The 18742-nt window shown below is 37.7% G+C and overlaps 1 protein-coding gene across 1 annotated transcript in view; it reads left to right on the forward strand.

Moving 5' to 3' along the window:
• Gmd (GDP-mannose 4,6 dehydratase) overlaps window positions 1–18742 on the forward strand; it is a 57493-nt gene that overhangs the window by 19048 nt on the left and 19703 nt on the right. The window contains 8 exon segments of the mRNA XM_067123107.1: window positions 36–200; window positions 5778–5894; window positions 6225–6287; window positions 6289–6351; window positions 7288–7480; window positions 9517–9749; window positions 17657–17758; window positions 18019–18132. Of these exon segments, the coding sequence (XP_066979208.1) occupies window positions 138–200; window positions 5778–5894; window positions 6225–6287; window positions 6289–6351; window positions 7288–7480; window positions 9517–9749; window positions 17657–17758; window positions 18019–18132 (948 nt within the window). The 5' untranslated portion in view covers window positions 36–137.

Genomic DNA, 18742 nt, shown 5'->3' on the forward strand with positions numbered 1-18742 from the left:
TTTTTAGAGAAATTAATTTGTTTCTTTATTGAAAGGTTTTATGTTATATTTTCTTTTTGTGATTATAAACACTTGATCTTTATTAAGAAAGTAATTTACCTCACTAATTGGGGTGTACCAAAAGTCCTCAAAGAACTATGCACTGTATTTGTTCAGCTGGGAAAATGAAAGTAGCAGTTATCACTGGTGCCACAGGTCAGGTATGTAAAATAATGTTAATTCATGTCTTGGTTTCATATAATATTTTTCCAATGGAAATCTTGTACAAACGATAGACTTTTGTATGGAGTATCCTTCAGTGCATGCTAGAGACTGTCTTTGAACTTGGTAAGAAGTTGGTAAGAAGGTAATTAGCTGGTGTTTTGGGGGGGATGAGTGGGGGAATACCTCTCCTTCATCTACCATCACCAAACATTTTTCCTTCAGCCTTTGTCAAGTGAGAATATCTTGCCTCAGTCCTCGTGGCTGCTAAGTTGAACTCATGTTTTTTGTTGTAGTTTTTTGTTTTCAAGAAATAGCGCCATTTTCAGAGGCATGAAGGGTGATAGTGAGTGGAATCTTCATCCCTTTCGTTTTTTTTCTTTGATGGACCGCCACTTTTTGATACTTATCTTCCTGTCAGATTCAGCAGTGTTGCCATTATAGGGTTGAATTTACAGCTCTTGGGAAGTTTTTGGTAAAGAAAGTATCCCTCAGGTGTTAGCGTACCTATTCCTCCTCTCCCTAAAAGAACTCCCTACTTCCCCAAGTACAGTCCCTCCTGAGAGAAAGGTGGGTATCACAAGATATGAAGGAACGTTCATCTACCCTTAAAATGTTGATTGCTACATTTGTGTTGTTGCAGTCACTATGAGATCAACACTGTTGAGTTTCCAGCATTGTTATCCCTTCCCATGGAATCCAGTGGCATTTGACATATGCTCAAATCCTGGTTTGAGTATGTGCCAACAGTGAGTCTGTTCATGGCACATCCTCTCTCTCTACACAACAGCTCGCAAGGCAGTGTGCATGCACATGCCCATTCACCTGTAGACACAAAACTGGGAATGATACAGAAGCAGATTATTCTCCCAGTGAATGTTGGGGAGTGCGCTGACCTTCACCCCTGCTTCTCATCGTGTGCACAGTGGCTCCTTACCTGGTCTTCTCCAGGCTTGCATGGTTGAGTCAATGTTACCTCTGCCCTCTTGTCAATACTGTATGTATAGACTGGAGGTTTGTAGCAAAACCTTTGGGTGTGGTGGGGCCTTCAGGTTATGGGGTTGGCAGGGAGTCTTCTTTTCCAAATCCAGACCAGTAGCCCAGTTTTCTTCCTCTAGAAGGGAGGGGAAACCTTCCCAGCCCTTTTGCCCTCCTTCTTCAGCTACCGACTGGAAGAGAAGGATTGAGAAGAAGAAACAAGTAAGTCGACAAAGGTGGCGTGCCAACTCCTTTACTGGCACTGCACTAGCCGCAAAGGTAGAGCGATAATTTTAAGCCAACTCGTGTGTGCGCAGTGGCTTTACAGGCACTGCTGTATGTATAGACTGAGGTTTGTAGCAAAACCTTTGGGTGTGGTGGGGCCTTGAGGTTATAGTCTTCTTTTTCAAATCCAGACCAGTAGCCAGTTGGGAAATGACTGGAAGAGAAGGATTGAGAAGAAGTAGAGACACTCTTTTGAGTGGAGTTTTAGAGACATTGAGTGGAGTTTTGGATAATTTTAAGTCTACAGGGCAGTTAACATATACCTTTCAGGGGAAACTGCCCTCCCATCTCTCGGACACAGATGCTGTTTAGTTCTTTCCCTCCAGATTCTCCAAAATCTCTGGTCTCACGAACAGAGAGGAAGGCGATGATGGAGAAAGATGCCAAAAGTCACAGAGAACCAGTGTCTGGGTTGTTTTTTCACTGTTGCCCCTTTCTGGCAGAAATGGCAATTTGGGGCTGGAGACTGGTCATCGACTTCTCACCATTGAACAAGTTTGTGTTGCAGATCCAGTTTTAGATGTAAACAACATGCAATGTGTTGTATTCCATTATAGAGGATGATTCATGCTTTTGATAGCTCTGAGGGATGATTACTGCTAAGTACCTGTCCATTAGAAGTCTCGTAAGTATCTGCTTTATCTGCACTGGGACAGTCTACCATTTTAAAGCTATCCATTTCAAATAAATGACAGCTCCATAGGTGTTTCCTAAGGGTTCTCACCTTGGTTTTGGATTGGGTCCCATCCACAAAGTATACACTTGCTGCATTATGTGGATGATAGGTTAATCCTGGCATCCTCCAAGATGCTTTTTGCTCTCTTCTGTTATTCCAAGAGGCAGGGATCATGGTATGCTCTTAGATTCAGTAGCAGCGAGGGTTAGATTCTTGTTTGAGCAGTCTCGGGGAGGTATTAGTGCTGGTTCCTGTCCCACCAGGAACAAACAACATGACTTGGGCAAGTTGTCCTTGGCCACCTGTCATCTTGGAGAAACTTGTTTTGCATGAACAGAGCCACCTGCTTCCACCTCAGTGATGGATGAAGCACCTCTGGGTAGCTCAACATGACCTACCCTCTAAATTTATGCCATTGAGTCAAGGAATAGGGAGGTCCTAGCTTGCTGATGGGAGAGTGGGAACTCCTTAGCAGTGTGTTTATCTGAACTCCTTTCCTTCTGAAATGAAGTTATTCACAGATGCATGGAAGGAGGGCTAGGACATATCAATGTTTTGGAAATGTAGGAAGCTTACTAATGATAGGTCATTTAATAGTTTTGATAAGCAAAAGCACAAATTTAGTGGAAGTGTCAAAGCAAAAGGGGATGGTCTCGCTTCAGCTTCGCATGGTGACATTTGTGGGAGCTTGAGTGGACGGTTTGCCATACCATCAAAATTGTCTGAGACATTTTTGGACATATGAAAATTATGGCAGACGAATTCAGTTGCTAGAGTCAGGTTGTACGAAAGAACTGTGGTGGAGGGGCTGTTTGAGCAGTGTGGTTCCCATGTGCTCAGCTTATTTGCTTCTAGGCTAAACAAAAAGATTCATTGTTCTGTCCTCCTGTTCCAGTCCCCTAAATGAAAGTTGCATTCCAGTACCCCTACGGCAGTCTTGGAGTTTACGCTTTTCCACTATGCAACCTGTTTCATTGGGTGATTAACAGGTTTTTGATCACCTTGTGTTTCAGAATGACCATGACTACTCCTCGTTGACCTCAAGTTGAGTGGCATCCAGATCTGCTGGCACTCCTTGGTAGGGGTCTCTCTCTGGTCAGAGAAAATGTTCAGTAGGTTCCACTTTTTGTTTGCCTTCATTGAGAAAAGCTCATGTCAGTTTCTGCTGCAAGGCTTCAGTTCAGCTGTAAGGCAGGCTTCGGACTGAAGAGTTTGGATCTCCCCTTTTTGGTGAGTTATCCATGCTCATGAGGAGTTTTTAACAGAATAGGCACCCCCCCCAAGTAGATTTGTTCTTTTGAGTGGGATGTGACGCTGTCCTTCACAGCCCAACGTAGGCAACTTATGAGCTCGTGGGTGAAGCCTTGGACTGTAAATTCATTCTCAAGATTGTCCTTTTGCTAGTTTAGTTTCAGTAAAGTACAGGCAGTCCTTGGTTATCGGCGGGTTCCGTTCTGGGGGTGATGATAACCGAAAATCGGCAATTTCTGGTGCTTTTTCGGCGATTTTTGGACTTATCGGCGCTGAAAAGTGCCGATTTTCGGTTATCAGCGCCTCTGTTAGGTAAGTATTGGCGCCAATACCAAATTATCGGCGCCAATAAGCGGAAATCGGCGTTTTTTGCTCCAAAAACTGCCAATTTTCATCGCTAGACAAGCCCCATAAAACCGGATCGTCATTAGCCGAGCCCGCCGTTAACCGGGGACTGCCTGTAGTTACTTTGGTCACTTTTCCAGTTCTTGAAAGGATGGATTTCTCTCCTCTTTCATCCCTGAGTTTGTGAAAAAACCTCTGAAATTACCAGTTCCTAACAGGAGATGCAAGAGTCCTTCTGAAACTTTGTTGATGGTTATCCAGACGATAGGTTTTCATGCCCAATGTGAGCTGTAAGATTCTACTCAAAGGACACCTGTGCTCTACATTAAAGAGTGTCGGCACCTTTCCTTAGTACAGGTAGACATAAGAAGGAAGTGTCCAGGAACACCCTCTAAGGAGGATATCACTTACCTTATATTTGCAAGAGCCAGTGAAGTGATGGGTGTGGGACCATCCATTGCTTTTGAAGGAACTTTTCAGCTTTCAGCAATGAGGGTAGTTGTTTCCAGGTAGATACCCTATAACTTGTTTTACCTGAGGGATGCCACCCATAAGTCCTGGATACCTTTTTGAGGCGTATGGTGAATGCTCAACAAATTGTGTAGGTACCCAACTTTGTTTGGATAGACAAGTATCTTGCCCAAGTACTTTCACTCTGTGTAAATCTGGGGGTAGGAATGGAGTGTGACTTGACTCTTTCTTCCCTCCTTTTTCTGGAGGATCATCTAGACTGTTGTACCATGGGCTAGATGCAGGCAACTACACTTTGAGCACTCAGTCTTAGAGATCTGTCTTTCAGATGCAACTCCTTCCGCTCTTCTCTTTAACACCTGGGGGAGAGCAGTGGACCCATCAGCTTGTGTTAGCCAGAATTAGTTACCATCTGACTTACATTTCCCTACAGGGTATTTCATGGTTTACCAAACCTTTCCTTACTTGAGTGGGACTTTGTATACCCTCACTTAGGCCCAGTGCCCTGCTGTTCTGTCATCCTGTATGTCATAAAAAGTATTGTGGAAGGTTACAGGAGTCATTGCATCTTTTTCTCACTATCATGACACGGATCATGGGAGTTCTGGGTGGAGTTGAACTCCAGTCAGTTGTCAGAAACTACCTCCTCCCTATGTGAATGTAAGGGTTTGTATTTCCATGGGAAGAAATAACAAAGTTTAGAAATAATTTGTATTTTTCCTAGGTATACAAACCAGAACCTTTTATTATGTTCCCACCTCAACTGTCCCTCTTTGCCCTTATGGCCAAAGGTAAAAGTACTTTTGTGAGTTAGTGAGGAGAGGGTTAAAAAGTTAAGTATATCTTAGTTTAACGAGACCACTGAGGTGATTAACAGCTCTCCTAGGGCTGGCCCAAAGGATTATGCTTATTTTACGTGGCTAAGAACCAATTGGTTACCTAGCAGTGGGACCTACAGCTTATTGTATAATCTGAGCCACATTATACCGAGAAATGAATTTCTGTCACCAGAAATACATTCCTCTAATTCTTCATTGGCTGGCCGGAGACTCGAACTCGGGCGTACCAAAGTGCTAGCTGACAACTGTACCAACTCATCCAACGAGGAACTGTGAGGAGAGGGTATTTCCACGCATCCTCATTAACCACTAGTTAACTACATAGTTACATCTCCAGTTTGCACTGAGGGATACTCCTATGGAAAAGGCTCATGTTTGTATATCTAGAAATAATGCAAATTACATTTCAAAATTTTGTATACTTTAGTGGTTGTTATAGTTTTCACTGGGTTGCAAATTGGCTAATTGAAAATATTTGTCTATTTTTTTTTTATTTGTCATAAAAAATATAGTAAGTAGACTCAAAATGAAAAGAATGGTAAAATTTACAGTATCAAAACTTTCATGTTGATTTCCAAACTAACAGGTTTACTGAGCTCTTAAATTTCTACATTGAAAGTGTAACTGTTTGTTGTTTGAAAATTTCAGTACTGTATCTTTACAGGTTTTATTTGTTATGAATTTTGATGAAGATTCCATCCTTAAAGCACTTGTTTCTTTTATGTCACTAGGATGGGTCATACCTAGCAGAATTACTCCTAAGCAAAGGTTATCAAGTGCATGGAATTATAAGGAGATCATCATCTTTCAACACTGGCAGGATCCGGCATCTGTATGAAGATTCAAAGGTGAGAGTGATTTTAATTATCATATTTATTTGCAGATGTATGAACTTGTTTTTAAAGCTTGTTTCTTGTAGTGTGATGACCATTATTTGGTGCTAATGATTTAGTCTGCTTCATTTATATGTAAATTTTTCTGCTACAGTATTATTTGGTAATTAAGTTCATCTGAACAGCTTGTGTCTTGAATAAATTTGAAACAAGTATTTATCACATTAGATAAATTCTGTGTTCGAGTTTCCTGATAGGCATTGAAATTTACCCTTTTAAATTGTCAGTGAGCAATTTTTGATGCAAAATATTTTTTATTTCTAATTGTAAGTTGTCTCTCTATAGGTTCACAGTTGTGGCCGCATGCAATTGCACTATGGTGACTTGACAGATTCAACTTGCCTGGTCTAAGATCATTTCTCAGGTGCAGCCTGATGAAATCTACAATTTGGGAGCACAGAGCCATGTTAAGGTCTGTACACATTTTTTTTAGTATGCTGTACTTGGAACAAATCTGAAAAATTAGCAGAAGTCACAAACAATTATGTAACATTATGGACTTCTTACTCTTACACCAATTCCTTCATATGAACAATAGCTGAAAATACACTTACAGTATGTAAAGGTTTATTATTAATATACTGTTATTATTACCATGTTTATTCCTGGAGCTGTTACAGAGAAGAGTAGGGTTAGGGAATTACTTATGTCCCATCAAATTGCCCTTGGGTCTCGTAATGTGTAAATAATACTCTCATTAGTTGGTCAGATTGTGGGCATCAAGCTCTTAGCTTGTATGTATACTTCTCCAAGCAATACCCAAAGCATATCAGGTCTGATTTTGTGATATAACAATTAGTACAGTATTTAGCCACAAAGTTTCAGTAACTATGGGTATTGGAATCCTCATGAGAAATTCATATTGATTCTTTCTTTATAAATGCTGAATTACAAAAGAATTAAGTATCACTAAGCCATGTTTCACATTCCAGACATGTGAAAGTAATAAATTAGATGCTAAACTGTGGGAACAGGAGGTGTAAATTAAAAGACTGAAATACAGTAATATGGCATAGTAATGTACATCTATTAGAGTTTTTTGAATGTTGTGTGAAAACTGTTATGGAGGGGATGTACAGCAGTATATATTTTTGAACTCTGTTTGTTAGTACTGTATGAACATTTTTTCCATTTTTTTGTGAATACTTTTTCACACAGCATAGATCTGTTAAAACTACTGTGACTTGTCAGTAGGGCTTGAATATCTTCAGTTATTACGAGGTTGGATATTTCCTAGTTATATTTCTTGCAGTTCTGAATTCTTTGATGTTTTTGGAGTGAAGTAAATATACATATATTTGCCATTATTAAATTGCATTGTAAATTACAAAGGCATTCTCAATTCCAGGTTTCATTTGACTTGGCTGAATACACTGGTAATGTTGACGCCATGGGAACCCTTCGTCTGTTGGATGCCATTAGAACATGTGGATTAGATAAAAAAGTGAAGTTCTATCAGGCATCCACATCAGAGCTCTATGGAAAAGTACAGGAGATTCCTCAGAAAGAAACTACTCCTTTTTATCCTAGGTCTCCATATGGTAAGATTTCTTTAGATTTCTTTTATCAAAGATTTATATGATGCTCAGTGTATCGTAATATTATTCACCACACGCTTTTATGACATTCTATGTATTTTAACATCATTCACAAGGGGCGTTATGCCCTTCATTGCATTGTAACGTTATTATTCATTAAAGGGTTTTATGGTGTTGATTTCACTGTAGCATCAATATATTTAGAGAAGTTTTGCTTTTATGTAGTGAAAACAATAACCTAGTACCATGTTTGTCTTGTCTTCAGGAAAGTTTGTTGGCTTTGTTGTTTATAAGGCTAAACCACTGCCGGGCTATTATTTTATAAAATGACTTTGTCAGTATTCTTTACATCCCCTTAATGCAGTTTTGTAAATGTTCATATGGCAGGTATTGATTTGGTGAATAGGATAATATAACAAGTTACTGTATTCTAGGATGGGCTGTCTGATGTTAGGAGATGGCACTACTGTCATTGTTATCTAAGATGGATTGTCTGATATTGTTAGGAGATGGCATTAAAGTCATTGTTATTATAAAGTAGTTTAACCAGACATCTGAGTTGTGCTTCAAGATCCTTTGAGTTATTTTCATATGATTGCAATTGCTGAAAATGTATCACAATGAACTTTCAAGAGTTAGGCCAACGGGTGTGGAAAGACAAAAAGAACAGATAGAAAATAAGGGACGAAAAGAATTGTTTCGGAGGTCCAAAGAGACTGCGAAGAACATGTAATTCTACCTGAATTTTTATGTGAAAAACAGAGACACTTTGTAAGTTACAACCCCCTGTAAGAAGTATGATGGCCTTCATAAGGAGTCTTTAAACAGGGTATTTGAAATAAAAATGCACATGAAATTGGGATTAAATATTACAAGATATTGAGATTTAAAGGCTTTATATAATTCCACTTTAGGAAAATAGTAACATTTGACATTTTGAAGCTTAATTTTTTCTAGGTTCTCATACAGTATTGTGGTAATGCTAGTTCTTTGCTGGACTGGTCGGTATCGTTCTCGGCTAGCACTCTGCAGGGCCGGCGTTCGAATCTCCGGCCGGCCAGTGAAGAATTAGAGGAATTTATTTCTGGTGATAGAAATTCATTTCTTGCTATAATGTGGTTCGGATCCCACAATAAGCTGTAGGTCCCGTTGCTAGGTAACCAATTGGTTCTAGCCATGTAAAATAAGTCTAATCCTTCTGAGCCAGCCATTGGGAGAGCAGTTAATCAGCTCAGTGGTCTGCTAAACTAAAGTATACTTAACTTGTGGTAATGCTTTTTATTTTGTGAGACCTACCTATTGTCCCAAAAGTGTATACATCCATATATTCATGGCATTTATATTTTCATTGTTTTATCTGATTTAATTTATTTCAGTTGCATAGTTAAAGTAACAGTTGTCATTATGCTTTGAGAGATTTAGGTTTTGTTAGTGTTGGCAGTAATAACAGTATGACTTTTTGTTTAAATTAATCTTATTGAATAACCCCTAGTATAATCCCTATATGTTGAGTTACAGAGCATGTAACTCCCCATTAGGTAATTTTTATCCTTCTTCCACAGTGTACAAAGGTATTTTTTCTGTAATTTCTAGTGTTTAGTCAACTTTGCAAGACCTTATAGTGTTTATTGTATGCCATTCTAGATATAGCTTGCTCTGTATTTATTTGTTATGCATAGAAGTTTGAAAAATAATTTTTTATATAAATACATAAAAATATTAGTGCGGTCTGCAAACTAATTAGTAAAAATTTTTGATAATTTTGGCAACTGAAGAAATGAGTCTTCCTTAATTTAATTTTGCTCTCTGTAAGTGAATATTGATAGGAGACAAAGGGCTAAGCAAATTATACAGTATATAGAATTGAGATATCAATACCAATAACAAAAAAAATTGTAGAATGGCTTCTGAAACCTCACAGGCACACTTGCCATCCTGATCAAGAACTACATGTTAAAAGAAGTAAAGCATCATTGCCATCAGGTGCAGAAGGATTAACATTGCTAATTTTTTACGAAGTATTGTAACATCTTTTACAGGTGCAGCAAAATTGTATGCGTATTGGATTGTTGTCAACTATAGAGAGGCATATGGAATGTTTGCATGCAATGGTATTTTGTTTAATCATGAGTCTCCAAGACGAGGTGAGACCTTCGTCACAAGAAAAATCACACGATCAGTTGCGAAAATTCATCTTGGTTACTTAGAATATTTTGAACTCGGAAACCTCGACTCCCAAAGAGATTGGGGTCATGCCAAGGATTATGTGGAGGTAAGTCTGTCATGTGTACCACCCAGTGTGACTGTGATTTATTTGTTCCAGCAGGAGCTTCTAATTTTAGGCATTTGATGACATATGTCATGTGCTCTTCACACTACCATCGGAATTAAGTGAGCACAGTAATAAAGATGTAAGAAATTATATATTATGATAATAGTAGTAATAATGGTAATAACAATACCAAAAATTAAATATTGTTTATTTATAATGAGTGACAAAATGACAGTTCAGGATACACTCTTGGCATTTTAGAAGGATTTCTCTCATGCAACCAGCAGATTCAAATAACTGGCGATCCTTTGGTCACAAGGGTGCTGGTTATGAGGGATTTTACTATAATAATACTGTTGTAGTAATGATCATGATGATATTTAAGTAAATACCAGTAATATTATAGTATTATGGAATTTGGAGGTATCAGTACTGATAATGAACAGTGTTTGGGTAAATATTAGCCTACCTGATGCCTTAACTTTGCATGTAAGACCACACTGACTGAAAAAGAATACAAACCATGATGGGAAAAAAATAAGAAATTAAAAAATTATTTATTAGAGAACTATACATTATAGAAAACAGCTGTCAAAAAAATGATAAATGGATGCAGGTCTTGATTATGCTTGTGATTGTAGTACTATATAATTATTCTGTGGCTTTATCCTTTGTCGCTTTTTCTCTTCACATTGTCTCTTGTTTTTAGGAAATACATGGAAATACATCTTGTATTTGATCTCCCCAAGTATTTTATTAGTTGTAATAAGGTGTAGTTAGTAACATCAATTTATAGCTGGATTTATTGAGTTTTATTATGGATTGGAAAATTAATATTTAAGTTAATAGGATTACTGAGATTATATGATTACTAGGAACAGTTGCGTACCGTAATCTTAGGCATGTTACTTATGCACTTACTGTAAATATATGCTGAGGTAGATTTAACTATTTGATAACTGTTCTGGCTGATATATCCCATCCTGCTGTACTGTAATTTTAAACGGCAATTCTTTTAAGTGTGGTGTTTTAAGTTATCAGGTGAAATCAGAACATTACCCTTAGTAAATATACTATAATTTGTCATATACAGTAATACCCAGAACTTGCGCGAATTCACAGACACACAAATTTTTCATTGGAACCTAACTAATTGTCATACACGAGTTTTTCACAGACACGTGAACATTTGTGAACACTGAGAAATCCTGCAAAAGTGTTGATGTTTAATTTTTTATGTAATTTATAAGTTTTCAAGCTTTTATGTGTAAATTAAATAACATTAAATAATAAGAGTAATAATTTCTCTCTCTCTCTCTCTCTCTCTCTCTCTCTCTCTCTCTCTCTCTCTCTCTCTCTCTCTCTCTCTCTCTCTCTCTCTTTTACTGAGATGAGAGAATTTTTATGGTACTTGCATACAGGTATGTTTATTTGTTTTATATGATAAATAAATTTTTTACCTAATAATAAGTACTAATTTTCAAATATTAATAATAATAATAATAATAATAATAATAATAATAATAATAATAATAATATAACTGTACAGTACTGTAATTACAAAATTCGTTGTGTCTTAAACAAACAAATTCTTCCCCTCATATTGTATAAGAAGCTCAAAGGCAAAAGCTGTCAGACATGTCATTTAACATGACAAGAAGGGGAAGTGTTGCTGATCAGGGGTCAAAGATTTCTCTCTCTCTCTCTCTCTCTCTCTCTGTCCGTGTTAATTCATAAAAAATTTCACTCTCATAAGTAAGGACAACTGTTATCTCTCTCTCTCTCTCTCTCTCTCTCTCTCTCTCTCTCTCTCTCTCTCTCTCTCTCTCTCTCTCTCTCTCTCTCTCTCTCGTAGTTAACGCAATCTACATATTACTGTTTCTCTGTACATCTTTAACTGTGCAGTAGATAATTTTAAATTGATCTAATTTTACCTGTACCGTCTACAAACTGCATAAGTTGTAAAGCGCCGTTCTAAAACATGGCGACATAGAGCATTTCAGAACAAAGAGAAAGAGACAGAATAAAGAAGTTTTTAAAAACGAGGTTGAGAAGACTTCTAAAATAGATCGCTGGAATGGAGGGAGAGAGAAATAGTATACTAATGTTCACACTCTCCTATATTCTTACATTAACCATTTATTTCTCTTTTTTAAGGGTATTGTATTAAGCTAACTTTTAAATGAAATTACAGTAACTTTAATTTCATTTCAAAGTTTAATACTGAATTTCCATCTTTTGATATCTAACATAAGAATAACTTTCTCTCTCTCTCTCTCTCTCTCTCTCTCTCTCTCGTGTTATTCTCTCTCTCTCTAATAACTGATAAATAATTTCACTCACTTAAGTAAGGACAACCCTTATCTCTCTCTCTCTCTCTCTCTCTCTCTCTCTCTCTCTCTCTCTCTCTCTCTTGTTCATAGTTAGCACTCACACATTTTTACAACTTATTATTTCTCTGTACGTCTTTACCCGTACAGTAAATAGTTTAAATTGATCTAATTTTACTTGTACCGTCTACGAAGTGTAAATGCGCTAGTGTGGCAAATACGTTCTAAAACATAGAGACATAATAACTAAGAGTTGTGTTAGTCAAAATGAAAAGCACTGTTTGTTCATGAAAAACCATTTCAGAGCAAGAGAAAGAGATGCAGAATGAAGTCATTAAAAAGAGGTTGAGAAGACTTCTAAAAATAGATCGGTCGGAAGGGGAGAGAAACAAATTCTCTTCCAACTCTCTATTTTTATGTCAACCATTTATTTCTTCTTTTAAGGGTAATGTATTTAGCTAACTTTTAAATGAAATTACAGTAACTTTAATTTCCTTTAAAATTTGACTTTATAATTTGGGAGCATGATTAGGGTCATATTTAGCATTTAAACTTTACAAATAAACATTTATTATCATTTTTAGAGACCATGCCAAACTTACGCGAAAATTCACCTTGCGCGAGGGGTTCTGGAACCTAACCTCGCGTAAGTTAGGGGTATGACTGTATACACATTTTAATAGGTCTACCCAATGCATAGAAATATAATTAGTGTGCTGCTGAAAATTCACATGCTCCTTGACATAGTTTTATTAACAGCATTTGCCTTCTGGCAAAGTACCTTCGTTGATTATACACACTTTGTTTGAAGCATTTTTAATGCAATTACAGTAGGATTTTTCATGCATTTTTATAGATTTTCCCACCAATCTCTGTTGCATCAATCAAATTCTTGATTCTAACTCTCTTGTTTTGTATAGCAGTGTATTAACACTTTTCTAATTCAGCATCTAGTTAGCCTCTTGTCTTGTTAGTTTCCATTCAAGACACTTTCTTACTTTACTGAATTATGTCAGAACTTTCTGTACAGTCCTGTACCTAATGTAGAATTACAGTACAGTAAACCCCTCATATTCGCGTTCTCATGATTCGCGGACTCATGTATTCGTGGGTTTCTCTGTGGAACATATCTAGCCATTATTCGCGGAAAATTCGCCCATTCGCGGTATTTTTTACTGAGAAATATTCACTAATTACTGTACTTTCATATAATTTTCATGAATAAATGTGCTTTTTGTGATAAAACTATTAAAATACTCAGGTATGTGCATTTTTACAGGGGTTTTCTGTGTTTAAACTATCAAAATGGGCAGTTCTAAGTGTTTTTAGAGGGGTTTTAAGTATTCACGGATTTTAGCTATTTGCAGGGGGGTGTGGGACACATCCCCCGCAAATACGGGGGTTTCATTGTACTGTACTGTATTGCAAGTTTTTGGTACTGTATTTCTGTATGCTGCAGTGCACTTGTTGGTATAGAGAGACTGTCACGATCCAAGAATCGTTGCAGGTTCTTTCAAACTCTAAACAACAAGGGTTCAACACCAGCAGTTGAAATATGGGATATGAATATAAAAAGAAACTCTCACAACACAACAACACATTTATTCACAACCTTATTTAGAAAGAAACGAAATGTTACCTTCCCATTTGCTTTCATTCAGCATGACACTACAAAACAAATAAAAGCAGCTATAGATAGGGGGAACAGGTTGGAAGGTAGAACAGTTATATAATACTTAAATGGCAAGTTGGTGAGTTATCCTTCATGGCTGGGGGTACAGCTGGAGAGATGATGCTGGCGCAGTAGCTTCAGGCTTGAAGACGTCACAGGAGGACGACTGGAGTTTCAGCTGAAGAGATGAAGCTAGCATGCTGGCTTCAGGTTTGAAGACATCACAGAAGGAATGTCTTCAGGATGGGACAGCAGATGATGTTTCTCCAAGAATCCAGAGATTGTGCAAATTGGGGGCAGGCAGGGCTGGCTACTCCTCCTTGCTACAGGCAAGAAGGGCTTAGCGACTTCTCCTCCACACAGGCAGGAAGGGCTGACTACTTCTCTTTGTCACATGGAGGGCATAGAGACTTCTCATCACAAGCAAGAAGGGCTGGATGCTTCTCTTTGTCTTGGGCAGGACAAAATTTTATGGAGAGAAGAATAAAAGCCGTCTGAAGGGGATACTCCCTTCGGAACCTTGCTTTGTCCGACCTCTGATTGCCCTCTGTGTCTCTTCTGTCTGTCTTGGGAAATTACTGTCTTCTGGAAGCTTATATACCACTATATGGGCAGAGCTAATTACGACAGACAATCGTCATTCCCATATAAGGAGTTTTTTTAATTTCTGCATACTGATTGGTTCCTTAATAACTTTCCATTTCCGGTCATGCCATAGAAGCTTCCAGAACAAATTTTCTGATGCAATGTGGACCGAATATTGCGCCATGTTACAAAGGCATGGCATGAGATACCACATGGTGTTGTTTCCACAAGAAAGGGTTTTCATTGAATCGCTAATTGTCCACGAGGCATTGACAACAGTAACTGACTGATGATGACATCTTCAAGCAAACACAGGAAGCAGTCACATCTTGGAAAAGAGATATTTCTTTTTCAGTATATTTCTTCAACATTATTTCATCTACCCATGACAGACTTCAAATTTCATCTACCCATGCCTTTCCTTTCTGTTGGTCACAATTCTATTGAACTTAAAGAACTCCTCCTCTCAGGTGGCCTAATACATGTCATGCCACTTTTTCCCATATTTACTCAGCAGAAATCATAATCCTTAGGTTGCGTTTTTGAGTGACTACTTCTTTACTTCTGCCAGGCATTGGATTCTCTTCCTGCTTCTGTTTCTCTTAAAGCAGCATTTCTTATTTGAAGAGGCTGGAATTTTAAACTAAAAGTTATGGGGACCTATAAAAATAATCTTGTTCAAGAAACTACTTATCAGGTTGTACCATAAAAAACTGCCTCTCACATACTGTTGCATAATGGAAGCCAATTTCTTTCATTGTTTTTCTAGCAACCAGTGAATCTGATGTTCTATTTCAGTTCAGACGACACTGTATTGATAGTTAGAAATTTGTTTTATTCACAGAATTTGAGGATTATTCATCACAGTACACACTTGCCAAATTTTTCTAAGTGAGTCATAGTTTTAGACCTTTGTCTTTTTTCATTAATCTGATAGGTTCCTTTTTCTCAGTACATTTTCCATGAGAATGATAAATTTGGCAATGCTTGTAAATGGTGCAAATCCACTTCAACAGCCCACTAGGGTAGCCAAAGAATAGGTTGCTGACATCATTGGCCTTTGGTCTCAAAAAAGTATATTTCTTCTCATTTATCAGATCAGATGACATGAGTGCTGTAGTCAGACAGGATACTGATATGATGAGACCCAAATGGCCACATTTGAACAGACACAGCTGGTTTTTAGGATGTAATGGGTAGATATAACCTAGGAAAAAGAAGCCAGTAACAAGTTGCAGACCTGGAGTGTTACCAAAACCAAGGATTGAAATTGCCAACCACAGTCTTTAAGCCAAGAGAGAAGTTGAGTACATCCAAGAATGGAGGAGCTGAAGCACAGTGATTTTACTGTAATGAAAAGCATTGCACTATAATAGTGGGTGAAGGTTATGTAATTTAGATTGCTGCAAGTAACTTGTAGTGAGAGATTCAAAGAAAATGCAAAGATACCTTGTTAGAGTACAGCAATAGAAATATGAGAAATGAAAGTTGGAAAATTGGAAAATAATGTTAATAAAATGTCACCCAGCATTATGAAGGGTGACATTGGGAAAAGATTACTGTATAGAGAAGAGACACTGTGGTAGAAACAAAATGTCCAAAGGGCAGTTCAGGAGAAGAAAGCCTTGAAGCTCTGACTGAAGGCAGGCATGGAAGATGGAAGAAAAGAGAACGAAGGCTAAAAGGAAGGTGGCAAGGACAAAGAGGAGGAGGAGTTGGGAGGAATGGAATTAGAATCTCAACACAGCAGAGGGAAAACAAATTGGAAAATTGGCTGAGAAAAAATCAGAAAGATGCAAAAAGGACAAAGTACATATATAAAAGATGAAAATGGAAAATTTAAAAGACATTCAGACAATGGAGGCATTATCTTAAAAACCCCCTGAATGATGAAAATGAACATGAACTGGGGAACATTAGCTTAATAGATAGTCCAACAGGAAACATAACAGCTGGGGAGGCTGAAAGGACCCTCAAGAAAATTAAAAATGAAAAAATTAATAAAATAAAAGCCAGATCCCTATTCAAGGATTCTGCAGCCACAGACCTGAGGTGCAGAGAAGGAACAACAGGTAAAAGAGTAGCATCATCGTATATGCAATCAATTTGCTCTCCAGACCTTGCCCCTTTCATTCCTTTTACTGTACCTCCATTCATATTTCTTCCATCATACTTTCTACTCTCTCCTAACAATTGCATCCTAGTGCAACTGCGAGGTTTGCCTCCTGTTACACCTTCCGGACCTTTTTACTGTTAATTTCCCTTTGAGTACTAAATGACCTCATAGGCCCCAGTGCATGGCCTTTGGCCTAAATTCTGTATTCTATTCTATTCCAGATCTTGCCACATGTTACTAGTATAGATGAATAGCAAAGGTCTACTAAAGCTCCTATACTAGCCATCAACATTGACCTTTTGGGTCAGCAAAGATCCACCAGATTCTGGGTCCACTCTCCCATCCAGAAAATTCATTTAAAATCAACCAAAGCCCATTCAGTGGATTGTGGTAAAAGTCAAACTAATCCAATCACCATTCTAACTGAGAAACACATGCTGGTGTTTCCCTTTCTCAGGGCTCTTCTTATGCTACTGAGTAGGTTCTGACCTCTTATGTCAATGTCAGCTTGTACTTGCAAACACAAGAAGTACGTGTTTATAAATACCACCTTCTTTCTTGCTTTGTGATATGTCAGATGAGCTTCCTGACATTTCAGAGTAACTTTTCAGTACACTTGGGTGACGAGGGCAGATGTTTGCAGCTTCAGGCCACCCATATTTTGATCCCAAAATATTGCTGCTTTCTGACTTGTGCAGCCCTTTAGGGGTGGCCAGTGGTCTTATGATCTTTCCCATACTTGAATGAGGTTCTAAACCAATTAGAAGATTACAGGAGTTATTTCATCCCTTGTTTGCTGTCACTGCAGGGATAATGGCATTTTCAGGTGGGTCTTTTAGCTTCCAGTCAGTTGACAGAACTGATTTCCCAGTTAAGGAGTGAGTTTCTTATATCAGAGGCAATACTTTGTATTTGCATAGGAAAAAATATAAAATTTTAAAGTTTATTTGTTTATCACAGTCCCATCACATCCACCCTTCTTTGTCCCTGAGGATATATGAAAAAGTGCTAAGTAATGTCAGGTGAGTGAAGGGTATTCCTCCACTCATCCCCTGTACCTACCAGTTAATGATGTTGTTGCCAAGTTCAGTGACTGTCTTCAGTTTGCACTGAAGGATATTTTTATAAAATCGGTTGTGGTTTGTTTACAAATTACTTTAAAAATTTGATATTTCATTTTACCTTGTTTTTTTCTTGCTTTTAGGGTATGTGGCTAATGCTCCAGCAAGATGAACCTGAAGACTTTGTGTTAGCTACGGGAGAAGTTCATTCTGTCAGGGAGTTTGTTGAATCATCTTTCAAAGAAGTAAGCATCCATTAACTCAAGTTTTTATTTGGAATTGAAACTTTGTTTTTGTTGTTAAAGTTAACACTATTTTAGGTATATTTTTTCAAGTTTTTTCTTGGCTTATTTGGTTTTCAGTTGTATGTGTTGGTGCAAATAACACATTGTTATTAAATAAAGTGACTAATTCAGTAGATATAGTAATTTGATTTTGCAATTTGAAAAGATGAAAATTTATATTTTCCTTTTGTATATGTATAATAATGTAACACAATTTTCAGATTGGAAGAGAGATATACTGGGAAGGATCAGGTGTTGACGAAGTTGGGAAGGAAAAAGGGTCTGACATTGTCCGTGTCAAAGTTAATCCTAAGTTTTATCGACCCGCTGAAGTAGTGAGTATTGTACAGTACAGTATTTGAAAAGCTTTTGGCATCCTTGTCTGTCCTGTCTTGTTACTTTTGCCAGCTTGAGTATGTGGAGTACTAGACTTTGTTTATGGTTTAAGGCTTGAGACGAGCATTATTTTGTCATGTTTCAGTTAAGAAAAAAATCAGTAGTTTGGAAGATTAACAGCTTTAGAATTGCATTAGTTAGGGGTCACTGGTTTTCCTAGTTTTCTCACCCTACAAAAAGGTTAGCTTCATATTATTGCAAATGTTTCCATGGACAAATGCCCCTCCTGACTTGAGCCCTCACTTTTTCTCAGAGCTGGGAAGCCAAAAAGCATAATCGTTGCTTAGCATAATAAGGCAAAACTATAAACAATAAAATCCAGTGCAGTTCTGTTAGTTTTTTGAAAAGAAAACTATTGTGCCAGCTTTGACTGTCCCTCCACACTTTTTTCTGTCCGCCATCAGATATAAAAAACTACTGAGGCTGAGGGCTACAAATTGGTATGTTGATCATCCACCCTCCAATCATCAAACATACCAAATTGCAGCCCTCTAGCCTCAGTAAATCACATTTACGATTAAATTTAGCCATAATTGCGCTTCTGGCAAC

The sequence above is a fragment of the Macrobrachium rosenbergii genome, chromosome 21, assembly GCF_040412425.1.
Source record: "Macrobrachium rosenbergii isolate ZJJX-2024 chromosome 21, ASM4041242v1, whole genome shotgun sequence".
Classification (NCBI taxonomy): domain Eukaryota; kingdom Metazoa; phylum Arthropoda; class Malacostraca; order Decapoda; family Palaemonidae; genus Macrobrachium; species Macrobrachium rosenbergii.